The sequence below is a fragment of the Pseudopodoces humilis genome, chromosome 5 (genome assembly GCF_049639895.1).
Source record: "Pseudopodoces humilis isolate 2021_Gansu_Grassland_sample_001 chromosome 5, ASM4963989v1, whole genome shotgun sequence".
NCBI classification, from domain to species: Eukaryota; Metazoa; Chordata; class Aves; order Passeriformes; family Paridae; genus Pseudopodoces; species Pseudopodoces humilis.
In genome coordinates this window covers 17,238,865-17,255,755 of record NC_142204.1, presented here as the reverse complement: position 1 = coordinate 17,255,755, position 16,891 = coordinate 17,238,865, and the positions used below count along the sequence as shown (strand labels likewise).

General features: G+C 37.0%; 1 protein-coding gene across 5 annotated transcripts in view; it reads left to right on the top strand.

Moving 5' to 3' along the window:
* DNM1L (dynamin 1L) overlaps positions 1-16,438 on the top strand; it is a 35,506-nt gene extending 19,068 nt beyond the window's left edge. For 2 of the 5 annotated variants that reach the window (XM_005527908.3, XM_005527907.3), the window contains 15 exons: positions 406-492; positions 1,079-1,241; positions 2,533-2,653; positions 3,247-3,378; positions 3,646-3,852; positions 4,053-4,173; positions 5,078-5,233; positions 5,341-5,430; positions 6,141-6,233; positions 8,027-8,083; positions 9,263-9,340; positions 11,509-11,676; positions 12,291-12,400; positions 13,575-13,734; positions 14,166-16,438. In XM_005527908.3, coding sequence (XP_005527965.1) covers positions 406-492; positions 1,079-1,241; positions 2,533-2,653; positions 3,247-3,378; positions 3,646-3,852; positions 4,053-4,173; positions 5,078-5,233; positions 5,341-5,430; positions 6,141-6,233; positions 8,027-8,083; positions 9,263-9,340; positions 11,509-11,676; positions 12,291-12,400; positions 13,575-13,734; positions 14,166-14,222 — 1,800 coding nt within the window. In that variant the 3' untranslated portion in view covers positions 14,223-16,438. The remainder of the gene's footprint in view (positions 1-405; positions 493-1,078; positions 1,242-2,532; positions 2,654-3,246; positions 3,379-3,645; positions 3,853-4,052; positions 4,174-5,077; positions 5,234-5,340; positions 5,431-6,140; positions 6,234-8,026; positions 8,084-9,262; positions 9,341-11,508; positions 11,677-12,290; positions 12,401-13,574; positions 13,735-14,165) is intronic. The other 3 variants (XM_005527910.3, XM_005527909.3, XM_014256882.2) reach the window with 2 other exon arrangements.
* Positions 16,439-16,891: the final 453 nt, after the last annotated feature.

The window sequence follows — 16,891 nt, the reverse complement described above, 5'->3', positions numbered from 1 at the left end:
GATTTTCTTGCTGCTTAAACCTTCAAGGAGTTTTGGCAGCGTGGAGTGAAAAGCATTTAATTGTCCTAATGAAGAACACAGGAATGCTGCTTGCTATCTTGAGATTTTTTTCACTTTGTTCATGAGATAAATTACATTAGCTAAAAGACAGAATTGTTACTTTGCTTCAAGATTCTGTAATAAAAGTTTAAAAAATAAACTTTCAGTTAAACTTGCTTTCATTTTTCTACATACCTGGCTTCATGTGTAATTATAAAATTGGCTGCTGCCAAAGACAAAAGAATTGTTTGACAGATGTTTGGCTTTTTTTCCTTGCTGTCTATTTCATACTACAAAGAAGGTCTTATGTGATGAATTTAAATAATCCAGGGCAGTAATTATTATTTCTTATTAATGTATTTCTAGGGGATCAGTCCTGAACCGATTCACCTTAAGATTTTTTCATCTAATGTTGTAAATCTGACTCTTGTGGACTTACCTGGAATGACAAAGGTAAGATGCAGAATGCTTCTCCTCTGACTCAGTGTGTATTTTTGAACAAGGTGTGCCTGTTCACTCTTTGCCATTGTTCTGCATTGTTAGATAAACTGCTTTCCTGGGGTTAAGTAGTGTTATATAATTCTGACATGTCATTGTGTTCTGGGGTAAGATTTGAGTTTCTGATTCACTTTGCTGATGTCAGAGATAGATTTGCTTATGTTTTTCCTCTTTCTACATATAAGTGATGGTAGGTCTCTGGGCTGCATGTTCCTTTCCACAGAAGAGGTAGCACTCCAGGTATTTGGCAACTTGGAAAATCTCTTCCACATTGCTTCTCCAGGAGTTGCTTTGTGTATTTTGTGTGAGAGGCTGTATCGAGTAAAGATATCCTAAGAGAAATGTTTAGATCCTGCTTGTTCAGGTTACATATGGAATAACTTTCCGAGACATGAAGAAGTCAAGATGACTTCTTTCCCTGCCCATGCACAGATACACACCCCACCCACTCTGCCAGTTGTGCAGGTGGTCTTTGGACACCAAGCCTCATGCAGATATGAAGACGCAATTTTGAGCAGTTCCATATTGTTTTTTTCTCTAGGTGCCTGTTGGTGATCAGCCTAAAGACATTGAACTTCAAATAAGAGAGCTTATCCTTCAGTTCATCAGCAACCCCAATTCCATTATCCTGGCAGTCACAGCTGCTAACACAGACATGGCCACTTCTGAAGCACTGAAAATAGCTCGGGAGGTGGATCCAGATGGTAAGCACCAAGGCTAACTGGATGCTGTTATTCAACTGCTTTTTAAAACTCAATCCTAAAATAAAACTGAAGTTGTTTGGGCAAAATATAGTAAGAAAAGTAAATGTCACCACATTTCCTAGAAAATAGAAGTTTTATATTTACTTAAAGACTTCTTGCTGCAGTCTCTCTAACTCAAGAGAATGCTGGGATTAATCAGTAGTGATAGTTTTCTGGCTTGCCAGCAAACCGGGTAACTATACTAATAGTCATGGAGTCACTTCTGTTTTCACAGCAGCAAAATGATATTAAGAATGTTGGGGGTTTTCAGAGTTTTAGTAGTTCACAGTGGTCTGTAAGGGCAACTTCAAGCTTTGTTGTCCAACATTGTTTCCTTTGGTAGAGAAAGTATGCTATCCTGCAGCTAGTAATTGACTATCTAGCTGTTAGTTTAGTGACTTTTAGTAAGGATGAATTTTGATGCCCTGTATTTATGTGCAAGAGCTGACTGATTTAATGGAGAGGGAAGATTACCATTTTATATTCACCTAAGGACTTTGAAACAGATCTGAAGCTGCTGGCTGCCTGCTTCTTGCATTTGCGAAGCGCTGTCGGTACCATTTACTAACAAATGGCACTGTATGATTTGAAAGAACATGGACTAATACACTTGGAAAATAAACATACAGAAATTAGGCTAAAATGTAGTGTTGGTACCCTCAAATTTTTCTTTTCATAAAATGCAACATTTCTTGATTGTTTTCAGACTTCAAGTCTGCTTTGGCTTGTCTGCCACATAACCTTGAGGGAAGACCTCTTCTGGCAGTCTACTCAGTTAAACTGTCCTGGTTCAAGATATCAGACCCCTTTTATTTTACTCCTGTAAAAATGATTGACAGGGTATTTTGGATCACTTCCCAAAATTCTGAAACTTAAAGGTCTAGACTGGCAGATCATGTTGCAGGTTCTGCAGGAGTAATGCTATATAGTGACAATCTACAGTACTAAAGTAGCTACACTCACATAAAAGTTTTGAGACCCAAGAATTACTGATTTTGCTGAGACGCTGGTTTATTTTTTTAGACACAAAACATGTGTTATATTTTAAAGAAAGTTCTTAGCACTTTTTTTTTCAGACCAAGAGATCAGGAAATACTAAGGTCCCAGACAGATCCTGTGTGTGTTAGCCTACTGGTTTAGATATTTACGTATTTAATGAATTTAGGTCACTAATTCTCCACTTTGCTGAATTATGAGTTTCAGTTACTCTGATGAAATCAGAACATCCCTGTGAGTGTTTTCCTTTTGGTAGGTCGAAGAACCCTTGCTGTTATCACAAAGCTGGATCTCATGGATGCTGGTACTGATGCTATGGATGTGCTCATGGGAAGAGTGATTCCAGTCAAACTTGGCATCATTGGAGTAGTGAATAGGTCTGTGTGGGCACATTGGTGCTATTTTTATAACTGTGTTAATATGAAGTAATGCTTCTGCTTTTTTAGCTATGAATATAGTTTTAAGAATAAGGTGACAATGTTGAAATAAACTTGTGAATAAGCAAGTGAGAAGTTTGTTGCTCACTTCTCAAAAGCCTTTGTTCTTCCACTCAACTGGCTGCTAATGCAGAGAAGAGATGCTTCTAAAAGAACTGTAGTGTCACCACTTCTGCTGTTGTCCTTCAGCTTGAGGCGTGCTTCTGGTCAGCTCTGATCCAGCACAGATCCTGTATTTATTAGACCTAACTGCTTATAGCTGTGGTACTGTTTGCTGTGTTTCTTTACATTACTTAGGTCAAATCTCATGTAGTTTTAGTAAGAGCATTGCTTAGTCTGTGTATTATTGCTACCAATACCTATTTGCGTACTATGCTGCATGGAGAAACAAATAAAAACCTTTAATGTCTAAGGAAAGTGAGTTGTGTAAAGCAAGACACAGTTTTTAAATGTTCTGTCCAGAAAAGCAGAAGTGTAAATTACTTTTACTTTGCATCCATTAACTAGTGTGTAACTCTGCCTTTTACCTTCAGGAGTCAGTTGGATATTAACAATAAGAAGAGTGTAGCTGATTCCATTCGTGATGAGTATGGGTTTCTTCAAAAGAAATATCCTTCCCTTGCCAATCGAAATGGAACCAAGTATCTTGCTAGGACACTGAACAGGTATTACTTGAAGATATAAACTGATGTGTTAGACATATGTGCAGATCTTTCTTTTTGCCCTTAGTGTCTCTTTTGGTGCTGTAAAGCAGTGCATTAGAGAAAACTCTGGTTGCAAACTCTGGTTCTCTCAGTTTCTGAATTTAGTGTAATTTTCCCAAGTGACTGTTTTCCTTTGGTGGTTGTTTCATGTCTCTTCTGTGTTTTGATGGAGGTGATAAAGCTGGAGCTTTTCCTCCCTTCTAATGAGGGACTGTTTTCTATTTTTAGATTGCTGATGCATCATATCAGGGATTGCTTGCCAGAACTGAAAACCAGAATTAATGTTTTAGCTGCTCAGTACCAGTCTCTGCTGAACAGCTATGGGGAGCCTGTTGAAGACAAAAGTGCTACTTTATTGCAGCTGATCACCAAATTTGCCACAGAATATTGTAACACTATTGAAGGAACAGCAAAATACATAGAGACTTCAGAGCTGTAAGTCCAAATGTTTTCCTGGAATATTGACTGAGTGGTTAGGTTGACACAGTGGCTCTTAGTGGCTCTCACTAGCGATATTACTACACTAGACCATAGCATACTCAAAAATGTTTGAATCCAAGCAACTGTAAAAAATGTTTTCAATGAGAGCTTTCTTTTTATTATTTGCTACTTCAGTTGTTTTTTTCTTCTTTCAGATGTGGTGGAGCCAGAATCTGTTATATTTTTCATGAGACTTTTGGAAGAACTTTAGAATCTGTTGACCCTCTGGGTGGCCTTAACACAATTGACATTCTGACTGCCATAAGAAATGCCACTGTGAGTGCTCTTCCATATTTCTGAGCGTTGTAGGTGTATGTTAGATAGGAAGCTAAGGTTTAATTATGTATAAGGAGCACAACTTTGAAATGGTTCTGTGTTTATATGACAGATTTGGCTTCTTGCTAATAAAGGAATTGGTGTTGCCAAGAATTAACAGAGTAAGGCCACTTTTAAATTTTGCAGTATACAGAAAAGTTCACTCCTTTGAGCTTGACTTTGAAACAAACATGTCAAACATGTCAGTCTGCTTTTGTAATGTGTCTGTTGTGTGTGGACAGAGAGGCAGGTTTCTACGTGGTCTTGGAGCATGAGGTACACTTTAGCAATGATCTGTGTGCATGTTCCTATCATGTAAAAAAAAATGTAGAAACAGGATTTAGTAACAGGAAACATGTCTTATTTCTGGTAAAAAAATGTTATATGTGTAGCTAAGCATTGGTCTGTATGATTATAAATGAAATTCCTTCAAACACTGAAATCCACCTATCTTGTTGGTATGGTATTAGATGCCCAACACTGTCCAATAAATAAGCTTTTCTCTCTGAAGTTAGAAAGAAAATTATTTTTCCTTTATAATAGATTTCATGTAAATGGGGATCCAAAAATGCAAAAAAGCACCGTTCAGATTTGTAAGCCTAAAGTGAAATGAGTGGGTAGAAATCTCCAGGGTTCTATAAGAATGCTGGTTAATCATTGTTTAATACATTTTGTCTTAAAGATAGCAGCTGATAGCTTTCATTTTTAAATATTATTGCAACATATTTTACTCTTGAGACCTGTTCTGAGTGTCAGGTGTGATCACTGTGACCTGATTTATTCTGGGCCTCATCAGATCCTACTTCTTAGAAAAGCATCTTGTTTTATACACAATTTAGCAGCTTTTTCCCTCCTTTTGAACCAGGGTCCCCGTCCTGCCTTGTTTGTTCCTGAAGTTTCCTTTGAGTTGCTAGTAAAAAGGCAAATCAAACGTTTGGAAGAACCGAGCTTGCGCTGTGTGGAGCTGGTTCATGAGGAAATGCAGAGGATTATCCAGCATTGTAGTAATTACAGTACACAGGTAAAAATGCATGCTTTAGAATTGTGATTACTGGCATATGTGTGCATGTGATTATTTGCTTAGAAAGTTCTGGAAGTCTCACCAGTAAAATTTCGGTTTGTTTTTAGGAATTACTGAGATTTCCTAAACTGCACGATGCCATAGTTGAAGTAGTAACCTGTCTTTTGCGTAGGAGACTTCCTGTCACAAATGAAATGGTAAGTTTCCAGCTACTCTGATTTTACTGGTAAAAGTGCATGTTTTCTGGATTCTTGATGCTTCTGCTGGCAGAGTCAGGAACCCAAATTATTAAAAGAATCTTAACTTATTTGTTACATTGATAGTTATTTGATACGTACACATTTTGAATCATATGTTATAGATACATAAAAAACAAAGGGGTGAAGTCAGTGTTAAGCATATTGTCCCCTATGTTTCACTTTTCCAAGAAGAATTTTACTAAAACTTCAGTTTAACATCTTCTACTTTTCCTTATATAGGTTATTTCCCTCCCTTGTAACAGGAGCTGTGCATTTACTGTAGAGTTTGGGATGCAGTGATGAAAATAAATTGTAAACCTTATTCTGAATGTTTCAGAGGCTTGTAATGCCCTTTAGCTAGTGAAAGCTAAATGTTCATCTTTTACCTTCAAATAAATATGTTTTAATATTAAAGTCTGATTTGGCCTGTTGGGGAGTAAATAGTGTTTTAATATTTGACTCTGTATCTGTTTTGCTGTGAAAAGCAAAAATTTGTGTGTTTTTTATACTCACTATCCCTCAGAGTAAGCCATCTGCCCCTGGTTCATGTATTGTAGGTGGTTTGTGGCTGAGTGGGTTTTTGCTGTGGGCAGTTGAGCTGTGCTTGCCAGCTTTGCACTGGCATTAGGTTTATTCCCTGAATTTTTGATCTGGGTCTTGCATTGCAGGTTCATAATCTGGTGGCCATTGAGTTAGCTTATATCAATACCAAACATCCAGACTTCGCTGATGCCTGTGGGTTAATGAATAATAACATAGAGGTAAGAAAATATGTTCTCTTAAACTTGTCTCTTCAATTGAAAGGGAAATTGATAAAATAAGAAATGCTTCAATTCCTTTCATTGAAACAGATTTCTACTTTCTCTTTTGAGGCATTAGAAATGTGATGAATTTTAAATATGGTATACTCTAATGATCTGTGAATTTGTGCATTTCTATTGCATATTACATTCAGGATCACAGATTGATACTTCACTGAATAGATTCTACCTGTTTTTCAGCCTGGAAAACAAGATGGGCACCTAATTGGGTATTGCCTATGAAATGAGTTTTTTTAAGGGGAAATTTAAATATGTAGTTGTGAAATGGCCTTTCATGTTGAAGTAACTGCATTTAGTGTCTGACACAATATATCAATACTGTTCCTCTTATTCCCGAAAGGATAACACGAGTATTGTTTCCTCTGTTCGGGTCCTAATTTCCGCTTGCTTTTGGCATTGTTCTTGAATTTCTGTTTCCACACTTCAGTCTCCCTGAGATATTCTCTGCATCAGTCTCCCATCAGTAGTCTTGTGTTTTTCAAGCCCAGCTCTGATTGATAATACTTGTTGCTGTCATCATGCTGTAAAAGCAGTTCAGCAACTAGTGTGATAGACTGGTTAGACTGATTGATAGAAGAATCACTCTGGTGTTGTTGCAATACTTCATCTCTCTGGCTAAAAGCTTGTTAATACTCTTGTGTTTATCCAGCACATTGTTTCCATTCCTCACAGACCCATAGAATGGCTTGGCTTGGGAAGTCATGCAAGGTCATCTCATTCCGACCCCTCTGTCATGTGCAGGATCACATCCCTCTAGACCAAGTTACTCAGAGCCCCATCCAGCCTTGCTTTGAATACTTCCAGGAATGGGGCCTCCACAGCTTCTCTGGGTAACCTGTTCCAGTGCCTCATCACCCTCACAGTAAAGAATTTCTTCCTGTGGAATATGTAATTTAAACCTAGTCTCTCAGTTGGAAGTCATTCCCCCTTGTCCTGTCACTACATGCTCTTGAAGTGTTACTTTTCTAGATGCTTACATTACAATTTCTACTCTAGTTTTAACCTTTTATTTCTTGTTATACATATATTTTGTACTGGTGAGGTATGCATTTGAATTTGCCTTGGTAGACTGATTTTTAATCTAGCTCAAAAACAATGTGTATGGAAACAGCTGTGAGTACAGAAATTAAGACTTAGTGAAGCTGAACATACAAAATTGTACCATCATGTGTTACTTAAACTAGTTCTTTCCTAATGTTTTCCTAAACAGAACATTGAAATTCTTGAAGAACCAAACCCAAGCCTTACTCAGTGGACAACCAGTTGTTAATTTTGAGCAAAATCAGATATTTTTTTCCTGATTGCTTCGAATTCTGCTTTGCTATGAAGCGAATTCTGCCTCCTCCTTCATTTTGGGCTAATCATGTGCTGACCACAGAATCAAATCCTTTAGATTACTTGGAGGATTTACGGCTTAATGAGGGCTATAGGGTATCTGTGCTAAGCCAAATTGTGGAGCTTTGATGTTGTTTTTTAAATGCTCAGGTTTTAATTAGGGAGTGTGGTTCAAAAAAACTTTGCAAAACTTCTTATATTGAGAATTTAGTTTTGACCAGGTAGTCAAAGTATCCAAATAATCAAGGGTTTCATAGACCACAGGTGTATTAGCATGACACAGGGTGAGATGAAATTACTCATGTTTGTGTCTAAAATGGAAGTCATCTGTAAAATCTGAATCTTGCCTATGATACAGACTAATACATAATTGAGGTCTTGATGGATTGTTTTTAAAGGAACAAAGGCGGAACAGGTTAGCCCGGGAATTGCCTTCTGCTGTGTCACGAGACAAGGTAAGTAAATGTTTGATTTTTAAATAAAGCTTAATGCATTCTCCTAGATCCAGTCTTAAGTATTGGAAATTTTGATATGCTGCCCTAGTAACAGTCTTGGGAGCTCCTGGGTGTTGAATTTTTTCCTTTCAGTTTCATAAGATAGAAGTGAAATGTCATTTTCTTAAAAAGATGCAGTTTTTGGAAGTTTTTAAAACTGGTATTTCTGAAGACTTGTCTATAAATGTAATAATACACTTACTACTTGAATTTTGTCACCTCAGGTAAGATGTAAAATGCCTGCAGATGTTGAAGATGGACTCAGAACTTTCATGCTTAAATTTATTGCTGAGACACATTGATTTCAAAAGATAAACAAGTGATTTAAAATATCCAGTGCTAACATAGTGACTTGTGGTTGGTTTTTGTTAAATCACTCTTAAAACTCAGTTTATTGCAGTCTTTCTTTGGGAGCAGATGTTGGAGGAGATATTTTTGTTTGTTCATCATAATCCAGTCATGTATTCTGTCTCTGGAGTTTGCCTAATTTTACCATGTTTTGGGATTAGTGCAGTGATAGGGGTGGAAGAACCAACCAAGTGTCATGGAAAATATTGTCTTAGAAATATTGACATTAAGCTGGAATTCTAGACAGTTATTTAATACTATATGAATTATTAAGAATTCAGAGATGGAGACTATATTTTAGGATCCTCCTGAGGTTGTAACAGGAGTTTCTACATCTGATAGAAATCAGTTTGTTAAGTTCATTACCTTAAAATGAGTGACAAACTCTGAGTAGGTCTAATACTGCTGCCTTTAATCAGTCTAAGATAACTGATGGATGAACTGAGAATATAAGGTAGCTAGCTAGAGATTGCTTTCAGTGCTCTTTGATCTTTCATTTTATTGATTTCATAGTTAAATCATCAGTGTACGAGCTTAAATGAAATTGAAGGTCAGATAATCCAAAATAACTCTTGGAGATGCTTTTTATTTTTCCTTCTCTTTTCCTTCTTCTTTTATTCTTTTTTTCTGCTTCTATTACTGTTTGTGGTTTTTTTTGTAAATTCAAAATACTTCTTTTCGGGATTTTGAAAGATGCTAGTAGATAAAAGTGTATGAAATTTGCTAGGTAAATTTGGTGGTCTTCAGTTGAATTTTTTTTTTTCCCCTCCTTGCATTTTTTACCTTCCTTAGTCTACTAAAGCTCCAGGTGCATTGGCACCTGCTTCCCAGGAGACTGTTACTGCTGCTTCTGCTGAGGCTGATGGCAAGGTCTGTCTTGATTTTTCCTCTAAGCACTGCATGCATGTTCCTGTTGTCGTGCACCCCAGGTGTAAGGAAAGCAGTTTGTCTCTAGTTTTCTGTCACCAACAGTGTGTCCTACCCAGTCTGGATGTCCTCCCCAGTGTGGATTACTTGGCACTACTGGTTTTATGTGCAGTGGCATGTCAGGACATGCCATGAGGTGGCCAAGTCACTGCTTTCTCTTTGAACTAGTTTGCAATATATGGTGGTGCAAATATGCACCTAATTTGCCTCAAACTGTCAGTAGATTGTTGGGTGCAACAATATTGTAATCAAGTCTTCAGCATGGCTGTTAAACTGCATGTTTTTAATGTGTTGACAGTTAAAGAAGGAGGACAGAAGATAAGCTAAAATGTGAGTTTCCTGCTTCCTGCAGGGAATCTTTACAGGCTTTGTTCAAACTGAAGCTCCTTTGTGTTGTTTCACATAATTGTTGAATCCCTGGTTTACTTATATTTGTGAAATGTGTTCTGCAGTGTTCTTTTACATGTTAGGTGTGCTGTTTCGTGTTAAAATAACAGCTCATTATTCCTCTGAAGGCTTTTCTGCTAATTGCTCTCGCTTGGAGTCAGAAAAGATGGGCACTCACAAGTTTGTGTATTAGGAGTACCAAGGGGACTCAGGTTTTCTGCTTAATTGCACATTCAGATTTTAATACAAAGCTTCCATTTCTGTCCTGAGCAAAGTGGCTAACATCAAAATCTAGTAGAATTTTAACTATTTTCATCAATGTTTCAGAGGTTTAGATATCAAAAATAAAAAGAAACCATGAGCAACTGTGAAGATAGTATTGTGACTTAGGAAGTTGCAGGAAGCTGCCAGATTTGGTTTGCATTTCCCATAAAACCTGTCCCCTGTGCGATACATTTCACACTCTCTTGTATAGCTTTGTTTCTGAAACTACTTTGGAGGTAGAGCGGGCTCCACAGTAACGCAGAAGGAGAGTGGCATTTTTGTCATTTCGCACAGCTGCCTTGCAATCAGAAATCATGCGGCAGAGCTTTCCTTGACAATAATTTTCTCTTATTAACAGAGTTTGATTTGAATTCCTAGTGTGTTCTACAATGCCTCTGAGCAGTTGTACCATTTAAATAAAATTTTTGATGTGCATAGGTTAGCTGGGTTTCCTCCTGTATGCTACTGCTGGTATTCTCTTTGCTATGCTTTGTTTCTCACTTTTCTTTTGGATTTAAGATCAGTCTCTGGTGTTTCATTGTAAACACAATAGATAAATTTAGTTTTTTTCCTCTTATATCTGAAGCAAGACATAAATAGTAGTACAAAGCCAGGACTGTTTTTCAAACAGGAGTAGATTTTAAACCACAGAGTAAATAGATAATAGGCATGTAGAAAGGTACAAAATAAAAACATTCCCTATTCTAAATCAAAATAAACTTTGGGTTTTTTAATACTAGTTAATATACAGTGGATAGCATCCACTAATATTTCTTTTGTCCAGTGATTCCTAATGTTTAAGAATTGGGTGTTACATCTTTTTCTCAGAAGATTTGTGAGTCAGTCTTTGTCTGGAACTCCCCAGAATCTCTGATCTTCACTTCCAGAGAATGAAGATTTTTGTTTTGATTTGTTACCAAAAAAGTCTTCTGTAAATTTGGACAGCACAAATGTGATCATAGCTGTGGTACCTCGAAACAGAAATGTGCATACTTCTTAGCTGTTACTGTAAGAAACTCCAGTCTGTATTTAAATAAAACTCAAAGAATTTAAATTCGAGTATTGCAAGAGCTGTGGTAATCTTCAACATATACTTCAGAACGATCCTGACAGGATACAATGTGTGGTCAAAGCCAAATGACTTACAAAGGCCACCCCATATTTCAGAAGTGATTTGTAGACCCTTAAAATGCTGTGGAACTTCTCCATGGGAGACGTTTTCATACCCTTTATTTGGGATAAGTATGAGTTTTAAAAGCTTTCCTTTTACTGGCACCTTTTGTCAGCTGTAACCAGCAAAGGGAGAATAAATGTGGGGAATGTGAAGAACAGAATGAAGGGAATATACTATGAAAATCTTATTTTTTAGTGAGTTTTACCTGTAGTGATTTGATCAGGCGCTTCTCTGCAGTGTCCAAGTTCTAATTCTTCCATGTTTTTTCAATGTGCTGTTTGTGCAGACTCCTTCTCTAGGAGCAGACTCGTCTCAGGAGTCTGTAACAGGCAGCTGGAGAGGAATGCTGAAACCCTCCAAAGCAGAAGAGGTATCAGCAGAGGAAAAATCCAAGCTACCTGCAGCCCTACCTGCTAGTCCTCAAAAAGGACATGCTGTAAACCTATTAGATGTGGTGAGTCTTGGAAGACAAACACCTTTTCTATGTAGTTTGGGCTCAGGAAAGAAAATACCTGAATTCCAGATCTTGTGACTTTGCTGCTAATATGTGGTATCTTTGTATATCATTCCCAACAGGGAGCTCTAGCCAGTCTCTTCTGCTTTGCTTCTTGCCCGATTCCAATCTCCCTGCAACCTCCCTGCCTGCTCCAGCTTCAGGCTATGATTGGGATAACTGTCTTCCCTTCCATACAAATTCCTGTGCAAGAGAACTCCTTGTCTAGATAGCTGTCAATACTGAGTAACAAATCTCAACTCAAATTCCTGCTCTTCTTGTGCTGAATTTGAATGTTTCTATTAGGGAAGAATCATTAAAGATAAAACCCACTTAAGTAAAAAACAGATATTTGGAGAGCTTTAGAAAAAATACAGTGGTGCCCTCTGACCTTTGTTTTACGCATGTGGATTTTGCTATGTCTCTAATTTTATTTCCGAAGAATTAAAGGTTTGTTGCAAGACAGGTTATGTTTATCAACTCAGGCTAAAAGAGCAGTAGTTACAGTTTTGAGTTTTATTAACAAATGCAAATGAGCAGAATTGGTAAGCTGAGGGTTTTATTTTTTCACACAGCCTGTACCTGTTGCACGCAAACTTTCTGCCCGTGAGCAACGAGATTGTGAAGTGATCGAACGACTTATTAAGTCTTACTTTCTTATTGTCAGGAAGAACATTCAGGACAGGTAAACCCAAACTTCCTTGAAATATTTAAGCCATACAAATATTGTGATATTTCAGGAATCATATATCTGATCATGTTATTTTTATCATGTTCTTATGTTTGTAAGAAGAGAGAAAATAATTTTATTTTTTAGAAGTGACAGCAGCAAGTAAAATTTGACGCTTCACAGAATGAAGCAGTTTGAAGAAGCACTTGTCTTCCCTAATGGTTTCAAGTTCTGTGTAGTATTAAGTAAAAGGTTTAATTACTTAGGAGATGCCTGCTTTTCTGGAGGATGCTTCAATTCAGATGGAAGATTTGCAGCAAATAACTGGAATAAACTCTAGGTGCTGTGTACCCTGATAGAATTTAGATTTGCCATCCTGTTATTTCAAATGGGAAGGTCAAATAGGAACTAGTATATGTGGCTCAGTTTTCTAGCACTTAGCTATAAGGATGGAAATAGCATAATAAAGTTCTTTCTACTGTGGAAAATGCCTTTAAAGTATTTTCTTTTAAAAATGTCATACTTTAATGAGCAATTCTATAAAACTTTTTTTGGTTATGTCTTTGTGGAAAGGTCTAACTTCATATATATTTATACTTTTAAGTATATGAGAAATTTGGGGTGGGGGAAGTACAGGAATCTGGAAACCAGATTTTAGAGCAGGTTAGTGAGGCTCATAGGTGTTTCAGTCTATCCAGTAAACTAATACCTTCAATATAATTTTTAGTATTTCATGGCAGGAAATTGCTTTGTTTACCTTTACTGCAGTGTTCGTACTATGTAATATCAGAGATATGAATTATTTCTTTACCTCTTTCCCTTCCCATTTACACATAAAATTTGGTTTTAGGGTTGACATACTTTAATGTGTGTCATTCCTAGCACAGTAGAGATAATTGGGTTTCTACAAAGCAAAGTTATTTATTCTGTGTTTTATACTGTTCATGTTTTTTTACAATGCAGCTTTTTCTGTTTGGAAGAAATGAATTTTAAATGAAGTAGTTCTACTCCAATATCATACATGATGCTGCTTTTACTTGAGAGAGCTTTTATTTATGGTAGTGATAGATTCCTGGTAGTTAGAGCCATGGCTATGTGTAGCTGCTTGCCCTCATTGTGCATTCTTCAGTATGGAACAGACCTGGTTTTGAACAATTATTTTAAAGAAACAACCTCCCTGTGCTTGCAGTGTGCCAAAGGCAGTGATGCATTTTCTGGTGAACCACGTGAAGGACACTCTCCAGAGTGAGCTGGTGGGCCAGCTGTACAAATCCCTGTTGTTGGATGACCTTCTCACGGAGTCTGAGGACATGGCACAGCGCAGGAAAGAGGCAGCTGACATGCTAAAGGTAATGAAGAGATCAGGAGCTCATGGGAGCAGTTAATCATATCAGTGGGAGGCTTTTTGAAGACTTGTCTTCCTTTTTTCTTTGCTGCTTTTGAAGAGTATGCCAGTGTATTGTTTTTCTGTGCTAGAGTAATTAAAACCAATGCATGACCAGAAAGGATTACATAGGAACTTTTAAATATGCTGTTTAGCAGGCTAGATAGAAAGTAGGTGCAGTTTCTCTTCTATTTTTAAGCTTTACAGCATTAAAACTGTGCATGGTGAAGAAGTCTGCCCTTCTTGAGAATTTAATGTGTTGCCACTCATTTTGTAATGAAACTGATTAGCTTTGATTTGATTTTTAGCTTTGTGCTTCCCAGACTGCTGCTGTTACGTCCCTGAGAAACCTGTCCAGCATAACTAACTCTGGCTTTTGTGTGTTCCTGCGTGCAGGCCCTGCAGCGAGCCAGCCAGATCATTGCAGAGATCCGTGAGACACATCTTTGGTGAAGACTGTATCAGCCACACTATTTATATGCATTGGAGGTTACATTGGCTTGACAATTGCTAGGCATGGTATACGGAGTAGAATTTTTATTTATGAACTCTTATCTGTGTACTGCAACTGTGTAAATCTGCTCATGTAAAGACAGTTGGTTTGATTTGCAAACAGAAAAATATGCTGTATTTTGCAAAAGAAGTCGTATTTAATCCATATAATAAATGGCTCTAAATGTTTCCTTACCAGGTTTCTGGTGCAAATTAAAGCAGACCAAGTCTTCTGTCTCAGTGACAGTCTAATTTGAACTTGGGGAAAAATGTTCAAGTTCCAGTGCCCAACTTGCTGAACAGGTTGCCTGTGGTTAAGATGGCCGGTGTAGTCTTGTGGCATAGTTTTAAGCTGCTTTTCCAGTAGAAGTTTCAATACTGTGAAGAAAAGAGAGCACCGAGTATTTTCTTTCATGAATATATTGCATGCACTGTGACAGATGGAGGTCTCCATTTTATAGCACAGTAGAGATGTTGAGCGTATTACTATGTATGTGTGTTCCCTTTTTTGTTGTTTTTTTTTTTTTTTTCCTCATTGTCCCTAATGTTTCAATGGCAGAGAAAACTTCAGAGTTGATTTCATGGAGTATCATGTAGGAAGAATTAGCCTGGAGCTTGTGAACAAGAACAGCCTACTAAAAAAGTGGCTGCAGAATTATTAACGTGCACTGGAGCTTGCGTATGAATGTTGGGGTTTATAATCAGGCACAAGGACACCTTCCCCTTCCTTCCCCCTTGGGACCAAGCCCCTGGAGCATCTGATAGTAAATTTGCTCTTGGCAGAACTGAAAAATAAAACTGAATTTCAAAACTGTAATGGGATAATAAGAGTTTCTTTTAAAAACAGATTAAGTTGGTCAGGGAGAAGGGGATGCCCACAACTTCTGCAAATTTTGGAATGTATGACAGTATGAAAGAAAGTCTGTGGAATTGGCATATTTATATCAGAGATTACAGTTGCTTTTGAGGAAATTTTATTGTGCTGTAAGTAGCTTTGTTTTTTGAGGACAATCGTAAAATTATTAAATTTTAGGTTGGAAATTAAGTTGATGAGGTTTCTCTTTTTCTTCTGATTATAATTCATACAGAACTTGATCACACTAGCCTTGAAAAAGTAAACATTTTCATTAATAAAAGTTTATTTAAACTCCAGCCAACATATTTGCATGTACTTTTCAAGCAGATTCACTCTTTTTGTATAAAGTGAAAATGTTTACTATAGTGTTGCTGATACTTTAACACAACTTGCATGAAAAGTAGGAGACTGCTGTTAACCTCCATGGCTTGATTTTATTGGGCCAAGATAGTGAGGTTTTTATTACCATATGCAGTTCCTTCCCCCTGAAATCAGTTAACAAAAATGGAATTCCTTTGGTAATTTGCTAAAGATTGAAAATCTAAAAATTCAGTTTACAAGAAGCTCTGTTTAAAAATTTATTTTTCTCATGGTAATCTTCAATTTGCCATCAATACGAGCACAAGAAGTCTGACAGATGCAATTTTTGGATACTTCATGTATGATCTGAGGTAATTCATGCAGGACACAGAAATATATATTGTGTATTTTTAAACAGCCTAAAAAGTGGTGTATGCATTACATGTTATGAATACAAAGGAGGTACTTTTATCTTTCATTGTATCCAGGGATGGTAGTTCTCAGATTTAAGAAATATGACTGAAGTGTAAACCACTTGTTAAATCAATTTGGTGGTCAGTGAAAGCTTTTAAGTTTTTTCAAAAGCATTACATTTCTGTTTGGAATTCACCTGACACCTCTCTCCCTTTTGCTTTCAACATCCAATAAGTTTTCAACAAGGTAGTGCCATCCATAAGTGGTCTGCTACCTGAGCTTTAACTCCCAAAGTTCAGCCAACAGTCTCTTTGTGAAGAAATACTGATTTGTAAAGTTTTGAAATGCTGCATAAAGCAAATGAATTTCATTTATCGAAGAAATTCTTGCAAGTGATAACCTGGCTCTGTAATGTCATGTGAAATTTCCGGTTAATTTGGTTTCTGAAATGTTACAACTTTTTTTGTTTAAGTTTCACAAAAAGTTTCAATTTGGTAATGTTTGAGTGCCAAGAAATGAACTTGATTTGTAATCCTTAATGCAAGACTTTGAAGGGGTATGCTGTAACAATCCTGTTATTTAATAAACAGATAATACACAAAATTAATTATGCCAGAATTAGTTTTGGACTGACTTGTTCTGGTGGCAGGACTTAAATGCACTTGTAAGTTAGTAGTATAAGTTTCTATATGTGTACAGCTTTAGTTATGATTTCACTTGTTCTCACTCAATTCTGCATTATTGAATAGTTCTGTAACTCATACTCTAGACAGGCTGCTCATGCCTACTGATAGGTTTCAAGCAAGCTGTGTGTGGAACTGAGCTAAAATACTTCAAATGCCACTATTACTACCAACATTAAAAAAAAAATTATGGGGAAGCTGTGGAAAAAAGCCTAATGAGGGCAGAAACTGAAAAATTCCCAGATTAGACTGATGGTTTACAACTGTTCTAGATCACCTTATTTAATTTATACTTGAAATAGTTTTGTCATCAATGGACAAAGTTTTTCCTAACTTGCTCTCCAGTGGGGAGAGAATAATGGAGGGGAGAGCTCCCT